This window comes from Lolium rigidum, chromosome 6, assembly GCF_022539505.1.
Source record: "Lolium rigidum isolate FL_2022 chromosome 6, APGP_CSIRO_Lrig_0.1, whole genome shotgun sequence".
NCBI lineage: Eukaryota > Viridiplantae > Streptophyta > Magnoliopsida > Poales > Poaceae > Lolium > Lolium rigidum.
In genome coordinates, this window is record NC_061513.1 from 223,104,031 (window position 1) to 223,112,603 (window position 8,573).

The window sequence follows — 8,573 nt, forward strand, 5'->3', positions numbered from 1 at the left end:
GTCATTTCTCAAATAAAATAAAAGTCATGTATTACATGCAGTTCACAACAAAGTGAAATGGGTCTTCCCCGTGGTGCTATGTTGTAAATTTGTTCTTGGTTATTTTATATCGATCTTAGGTGCTCAACTGTTTTAAGACGTCGACAACAGATACATCCTTCCACCATTGCAAATACATACTTAGTTTTCTTTTACATAACATCTTCTGATGTTGAATACAGATAACATCCTTGGACCATTACAGATCTCGAGTTCACGACAGAACACCATCTGGGACTCCCACATTACAGCTACACTTGCTTATTTGAACAAGACATGACACCGACTCCACGTACTACAATCAAACATTCAGTAACTGATCAGTGGAAGTTGTTGAGCCTCCTGCAGTTCTTCCTGATCTCCCCCTGCGACCCGGTGAGCGGCGTGATGTTGCCCATGTTCACCATGGACTGCGCGAAGTGCTGGAAGAAGAGGTGCACGTCGTCGGCGTACGCCTTGACGAGCGCCGCCGTCTCGGCGCTCTTGGTGAGCAGAACCTCGTCGGAGCTGAGCAGGCCCCTGCCGGCCAGGATGTTCTTGAAGTAGAAGTTGTCGAACTTGGTGGAGGTGACGACGTCGAGCGGGAAGAGGTTGTTGTCGCCGCCGGAGCGCGGGCAGCCCTGCCTGAGCTGTGCGGCGTAGGACACGTCCAGCGTGCTGTCGGCGAGGCCGTTGCCGGACTGGTTGTAGAGCCTCTGCCTGAAGCTGGTGCACCTGGATAGGCCGATGGTGTGGCCACCGGAGAGGGCGACGACGTCGACGATGTTGAGACCGAGGCGCTTGAACTTGGTGATGATGGTGGGGAGGGTGTTGTTGGGGGCAGGAATGTCGTTGTTGGAGCCCTGGATACTGGCACCCAGAGAGTCCCTCCGGCCAAGCGGCACCTCCCAGTACGGGCCACCAACCTACAGTTAGTTTAGATCCCCAAGTATCACACACACTGGCACCGTTTGTTCTCTCCTAGAAGATTTACTAGTAGCTACTTACAAGGATAGTAGAGTCGCGAGCGGCAAGTGCGAGGATGTCGGCGCATGAGACGACGCCGGGGCAGGCAGTCTCGAGGGCGACCTTGATCTCGTCGACGACCTCAAAACCCCTGATGGAGTTCATGTTGGGGTTGGACCCCTTCTCACTCACAATGTTGGTGCTGTTGTCCAGCAGCACCGACGCGTCACACCCCTAAAAATTGATAAATGTTGTCGGAACAGAAACATATTTGTCACATGAACATTTCACATAGGACAGCATTATTGTGCTTTTACATTAAGCCATGGATCAAGATACAGACTCGATAATGCCACCCAGACAAATAAGGCCTTGTTTACTTCTCTCGTATTTTTTTCCCCAATGGGTATGGGGATGGGAGGGGATTTGGTGTTCACCCAATCCCCTGAAATACCCTTCCCCAAAAATACACTAGTATGATGAAGAGTTTTTGATTTAGGCAAAAAATGTGGGGATGGGAGGGGATGGGAGGGGATATCTCGGGATTATGTCGTTCAAAACCGGAGAAGTAAACGGACTAGTGGGGATTTTCCGGGATACGAAATAATCCCCTCCCATCCCCATAAATACCCTAGAAGTAAACAAGGCCTAAAAGAAGCACTCATATCACATGGGCAACGTTTGGTTTTCACCGGTAAACAGTTAGCACTAAAGCCTACAGATTTTTCCATGCTGATGAGGTGATGATAACTTTTACTATGCCAAGATGCAAACATTTAACATGAAAAATATACAAATATTTAAAGGCGAAACAATTGCACACTGAGTGATGCTTTTGAGCAACTTATTAGAGTTTATGAATAAAATGCACATCTGAAACATTTGAAGGTATGATGAATGCAGATAGCATGTTCAGCAAAAGTATCATAACCATGTATGTAGCTTTAAGGTAGGAGTATAAAGTAGCGATGTAAGCAAATGAATTACCTTGACAAAGCAGTCATGGAAATGCAGCCTGACGAGGGACGCCGCCATTCTGGTCTCCCTGGCTACGGCCTGTGCCACGATGGAGTGCACAATCTCCTTCGCCTTGGGGCAAGAGTGGTCATAGAACTGAGGGAACAGCCCGCCGTACCATGGGTTGCTGCGGACAGGGCCGGCCAGGAAGAGTGGAGACACTAGGCAGAGCATAACCAGGCAAACCATGGAAGTTGCCATGGACAGATGCAACCAAAACTAATTTGCCCTGCACTGCACTAGTTGCAAGTGACGAGGGGAGAGAGCTGCTAGCTTGTATGTTGTATCAGCTTGTGCTTCTCGTGCTGTGGGTGGTGAGATGAAGTGAACACTGGGTGGTTTATATAGTGGGAGGATGCAAGGGAAAGAAGAGCTAGCAGAGGACACGGTGAGGTGGAGCAGGGTACGTAGCAGCTGGGTTTGTTAGACGTATCGAATAAGTGAGCTTGATTAGCTAGGCACTGTTGTCAACTGCTTCAGCAATAATTCTTCTATCAAGCAACTCCAAAGTCTTTAAACTTGCCCCCAAGCCAAGGCTTAGAGACTGCATCCTATACTTGTGTTACTTTTGTTTGTTTGAGAGTAGCTACTAGTGTTACTTTGGGGATCCATTTTGGTTTCTCGAAGATTGAACTTTTGTAAATGTAGGTTGGATCTTGCAATAGAACAGTCATCACAGGTCTCACTTTAACTCTAACCATATTTAATTAGCGTCGAGCAGCACGTGAAAATACACCGTTTTATACTGTATAATAAAAAGTAAAGGTCATTGCTTCTGAGTTAATCCTGCTACTTTTGCTATAAGAAAGTATGGTTACAGGTTGGACGCGCGGAACGTATTGTTGATTAATACTGCACCGTGTAGTGCATGCATGGCTGTGTGGCAAGGTTCGTTTTCTTATTTTGGCGGGGTGGTGACCGATCATTATTCAACGTGCACCGCTTCGGAGGATTTGTATAATCATACCAAATCTGGTCAAGGCAGACCTGCGATGATATACGCACCTACTCTGGAGAACACAGGACGTGTACATGTCGCAAGGAGCAGGTTCTCGGCTGGGTGGATGAGAATTCTCCATATTTTACAGATTTTGTGTCAATTAGATTTCTCTCCTTCCAGACTACTAGACCTTGTTTTAGAATCTAAAACGTTTGTAGATTTTGAATGAGAAGTTCAATTTGTAGACCGTTTGAATATTTGAGTTTTCAGTGAAGGGAGCTTCATAATAAGACCAATATTAAATATATATATATATATATATATATATATATATATATATATATTGTTCTTTTAATTGAAACTGACTTTTGAAATATGTTTAAATTTTCTTTGAAACAATTTGTTTCAATCTATTTTAAACTTGGTTCATCAGAGTTAGAAAATATTTCGTAACTATCATAGAGTTTAATTTCAAGACACAATTTTTTTGTATATAGTTTTGACGAGTTTTACTGTGCACCATCATATTGGAATGTGTTTCAGAATTCAAATTTTAAGTTTTATCGAAACGAACCATTTGTAGGCTTGTTTAAATGATATTATAGAAAAATTACACAGATTTAAATGCCATCTAACATTTGCCAGAAGTTTTTTTTAAGAATTTGAGTGCCATGCTAACCAGTGTGATGGGCATGAAGTCTGCAGAACATATAGGATCATTGATTTTAGGGGTCAATGTTATAAAAACCGTGTTGATGATATGGATGTCAAGATTGCCACTATGAATCTCTTCACATAATCTGTAGAACTGATTGCATATAATACCCTAACATTTTTTCATAAAAAAGCCATTTTAGGGGTCAATGATATTATAAAAAGGGGCCCTGCAGATTTTTCATTAGGCATCTGAGATACAATAAAATCAATTTCTTGTTTGGTAAACGGAGCTTCCAACTGACTGAAATCTTGCTGTTGGATAAGATGGTCAATGTCGAATAACATTTGAGAATTATCAGAACTAGATTTACATGTGCGCCTTGGCGCACGATCCCGTGAAATTCAAATAGATCTACATGTAAATGGGATTAAGGGTGGAACAGAAAATGTAACAACAATACATCCATAAGCATAAGTGAACCTTTACAGTTTACTGGATAATTCCACTCACCCAAGAGTCTACAAATGTCAGTTTCCTGGTGAAAGCAGGATGGTCTAGAGCCACACATAATTAACCACGCTACCAATAACATGACAAAGCGAAAGTAACACACATACATCAAGCATGAAGAAGCAATAGAAGTGGCATCCACATGAGGTGCACAACAGCATCATCGCAATGTACACTTAGTTTATATTGATAGGCCAACAGCCAACTACAGAAGGGAGCAACACAATCTTCATAGTCCAGGTCACGCAAAAGACATAGGAAGAACAGATACTTGCAACTTATATGACCAAAAGATGGGAATCGTGGAAAAGAGAAGAAGGAATCAACCAAAAACTAAGTTGAAGATAGCGCAAACAAACGACAATGGGATAGTTTTTTGTACCTGATATCACCAACACATGTTTATCGTCCTTGCTATAGTCAAAGAAGATGCTACATTTGCTTTACTATCCACCCCTTACTAAAATATGCAACAATATCAGAACCCAACATGTAAAAAGATTTAAGAGCCTTTCAGTTTTGATGCCTAATTCTGGTATATGTTTTCTTCTTGATCTGTCCATCTGCCTGGGATTTCTGCAAGTCAGATTCAGAATAGAAGCTACTTCTTATCCGTTGAAGTTGTGGTAGATGATGCCACTGGTTCCACTGGATCCTCACTCAAAGAAATGTACCTAGTATGTAAGTAATTACCTCTCCAGATTCAACCTGAGGAGGCGAACCCCGAAACAAAGATCTTGACACGGATGAGTTCTTAATATCTTTCAAACCCCTATACAAAATGATGGATCTCATAGATATCAGATCACACAAAGGATATTATATAATACCAAAGAGCGCAAATGGATCCGATAACTCTCACAACTGTAGTAAGAGCAAAAGGAAAACACACATCTGAGATACTTGATACAAGTTTTATTGGTGATACAACAGAGATATATTTAAAAACAAAAGTGGTATACTTGCACTTAAATCAAATGTTGCATCGCCAACCCAAATACAATGCTTTTCATCATTTCAGCTGCAGAGTTTGCAGCTGACATGCCTCAAAACAAATAGGTAATAAATAATACAGGTTGGATTTCTCAGGCTTTTTTACTTCACACATGGGGCGGTATCAACTTACAAGTAGCATGGTCTCTAAATTAGATTGAAATGTTAAAATATGTTGTTTGAACAAAATATGTAAATTTCTAACTTCTATCAAAGGCATTGCAAATTACTAATGTGGTAAAGCGACACCAACCACTAATCGGGTAGGAATAAAACATGCCAACCCCCTAATAGTAAAATACTATGAGCTCACACGATTTCTGTAACACCTAATAATATTATTTAGCAGACAGCTGGAAACATATTTAATCTCTTATTTGATGCCCATGGTCATATCTCGGATAAAAATTACCCAGGAAAAACAGGAATGAAAAACAATGATGTAGCACCTGAAATTGTCTCATCTTTGGAGAACTTCAACTATACTATATGGAAGAAAATGGTCACCAAGGAGAACCTGCAGCAGGAGAAGGGCGGCAAGCTCAGTTAGAAGGTTCCTGCATCATATGCCACAACAGTGAGGCATAGATTATAGCAGCTCTTGAGTATCCGTGTTACATTTGAGTCAATCTTCTATATTATTTCCTTGCAAGTCACCTACAATTGATCAGCTGAGCAGCCACTATTTTTTTATCCTGCAATACACAAACATATGTTTAAACACACAATTATTGGTGACCTATGACACAGTTTGCTCTTGACCAATGGATAATGTCAGGAATGAGCATTGACCGAGACCTTTTGAGCAGTTGCTATAAGTTTTATTTCTTAGGATTCATTTTAAGGATTGGGTTTAATTGAGACATATATTACATGATTAATGCTTCCTACCACCCTAATTTCTCCTATGCATTTTCCTAGCAAGGAACAAATAGATATACTTGCTAAAAAATATGGATCTGGCTCGTTTATGAAAACAAGGGTATGCAAGGAACATGTGGTGACCCGGTATACCACTGCATGGTGTAGTATGCAAGTCTGATATAACACCAATGAAGCACCGTTCCACTAGTATTATATCGCTCAGAGTGGTACAACAGAAACATATGCGGGTCCAAGGCATGTCTATAGAATTACATCACGTACTCGTTACATATGATCATCACAGCCTCCTACTTTACAATGAGGTAAAACCGCAAATAAACTCCGAAGAACGAATCGTAGACTAGTCTTATCACGAACTCTATTTGTAGAGTATTTAACTAGCTATTGTGGCTATGAATAGATTCTAGCTAAATAGGAGCTAGGTTTAGGAAGCTAGTTCCTTTCTATAGCTAAATTAGGTTTTCTCCTTGATGTAAGTGGTATCTGACTCTTCTGACAGGGTCCTGTCTCGTGAAGTAGTTGTTGACTCCTCGGCCTTCGAGTTGCACTGTAGATTCTCCTTCGATGCCTCCATATCTAAGCAGGGGATTTAAGAGTGGGATGAGTACGAGCGTACTCAACAAGTTCATTATAGGAAAGAGGTGTTTAATGCACTAGCTACGGCATTAGACCGTAAAGTCTAATACCAATGCAGGTTTTCATAATCATTTCTTCAAGAGGTTGTTTTTATTCGGAAGAACTATGTCCGTCAGCCTTCACCGGTTTACTAGAACTTCATGGAGCTCCTTTCCGGCAGCGTTCGCAGCTTCCATATCCCGGAACGAGGAGTGACGAGTCACGGTTCTTTACACTCTGCAGAGGTGTGTTGCTTTACCCATAAGAGATCTTAACCTTGGTGCCAACCGAGTCTAGTTCTCGTCCACACTTCCTATGGTGTGAGGCCCGGTATAAGGTCATAGCCAATCATATTCCTCCGCTACCTCGCACACCCACCCTTTTGTAAGATTGTCTTCCCCTATATCTATGGTGAGACCGACCCGGGCATTTGTTCTCCCCTATACCAATTAAGGTAGACCGTTCCGAACAATTTTTATATGCCCCGCCTTATCAACCATAGATAGACCGTTCCGGACACCTTACAATCCATCATAGACCGCATTACCGTGGGGACTTTAGGCTTCCCCAGCCCACCGCTTGTCCCTCAGGATACAAGTGTCTACGGCAAGCGCATCCGTTGATGTACAAGAGGTGGAAATACGATTGACTATTCCGTCCCACTCCAGATCTTATGGTTAACACGGGTATTACGGCACAAGAATCATCGGCGACATTTGTTGTTTAATCCTAGATGGATATAAACCCGTGCAATGGAACCTCCACCATATCAACACAATCCATGGTTCCATTGCCCACCACATAGTCATATTCATAGTTATGAAAGTAGTGGTTTTGATTTTTATGCAATAGTGATAACCATAATACTTTGCAAGTAATTTGATAGAAATACTCAAATGACATGAGCAAGTGATGAACTTGCCTTTCTTGGCTGCAAGATTATGCGGACAAGGTCTTCGATACGCAATAACTCCAAATTCTGAAATAGCATCATCGTCCGGTAAGGACGATGTTTAAAAGATTGGCAAGGATGCAATAATGCATAAGTATGAGATGCAATCGCTCTAAGCGTGACCTAACCCCGATGATTTAGGATTAGTGAGTTGTAATGATTAGTTTAGGGTGTGTTGCACTTTTTGAGTGATTCACAAACAAGGTTCTTATTCAGAATTGGTTGATTGTTGTCATAAGCGAGTGCTTGCAATATATAATAACAATAAGATTAATAGCACACAATTATAACACTTGGTATAATCTTAACATGTAATGAATAGTGGTTGGTTTTAACATTACATGGCATGGTTAATGATTAATTATCATATACTTCAAAAGAATAACTTTTGAAGAACATGTTCTTTAATAAAGAATAAGTATAATAATCAGGTTTGTGGCGTTCTATGGTTTATTACGAGTTCCAACTAGTTTCTAGGGTAAGGAGTAGATGGATCCCAATATAGTTGGATTCATCAAAAGCTATAACTTGTAAGTGTTGAGCTAAGTCAAAGCATCTTGAGCTATTTATTTTAAATAGTGGCCATCAAGGTTGATATACCTTGTTGGTGATAGATGGCTATTGTCTATAGGTCCTATTAGGTAGGATTGATGATGATTCCTTATTTTCTTTAAAAGAATAACTTTTGAAGAACATACTTCTTAAATAATAAGAAGTATATCAATTAGGGTTGAGGTTACACTCTATTTTCTTCAAAAGAATAACTTTTGAAGAACATACTTCTAAAATAATAAGAAGTATAATAATTAGGTTGGGGTTGTTTAGGTTTGCTATTGAATTTCCTAAGTAAAGATTGGTTGGTTCCTAAATAAGATGTTCAATAATTATCTCACACTAATAGGGTTTAGTGTGTATGGGATGTGATGTCAATATTAGCATGGTTGCTTTTGGAGTTCATCACAATGGTGGGATTCCATATAGGTATGAGTAAGGTTGATATTTTTGATGATAGGAACTAG

At 40.7% G+C, this 8,573-nt stretch overlaps 1 protein-coding gene across 1 annotated transcript; it reads right to left on the minus strand.

The window, feature by feature from the left end:
- Nucleotides 1-359: 359 nt before the first annotated feature.
- Nucleotides 360-2,202, minus strand: LOC124667594 (peroxidase 72-like). The gene is made up of 3 exons (XM_047204849.1): nucleotides 1,972-2,202; nucleotides 1,027-1,218; nucleotides 360-944 (listed from the first exon to the last, which is right to left on the minus strand). Exons 1-3 carry the CDS (start codon nucleotides 2,200-2,202, stop codon nucleotides 360-362), a joined length of 1,008 nt encoding a protein of 335 aa, XP_047060805.1.
- Nucleotides 2,203-8,573: the final 6,371 nt, after the last annotated feature.

Bases quoted from the DNA above. Each gene is read 5' to 3' on its own strand.
- LOC124667594 (XM_047204849.1), bottom strand. From the start codon at position 2,202: ATGGCAACTTCCATGGTTTGCCTGGTTATGCTCTGCCTAGTGTCTCCA. The intron at 1,219-1,971 runs GTAATTCATTTG...ATCAATTTTTAG, and splicing joins TCCATGACTGCTTTGTCAAG to GGGTGTGACGCGTCGGTGCT. The intron at 945-1,026 runs GTAAGTAGCTAC...AACTAACTGTAG, and splicing joins CTCGCGACTCTACTATCCTT to GTTGGTGGCCCGTACTGGGA.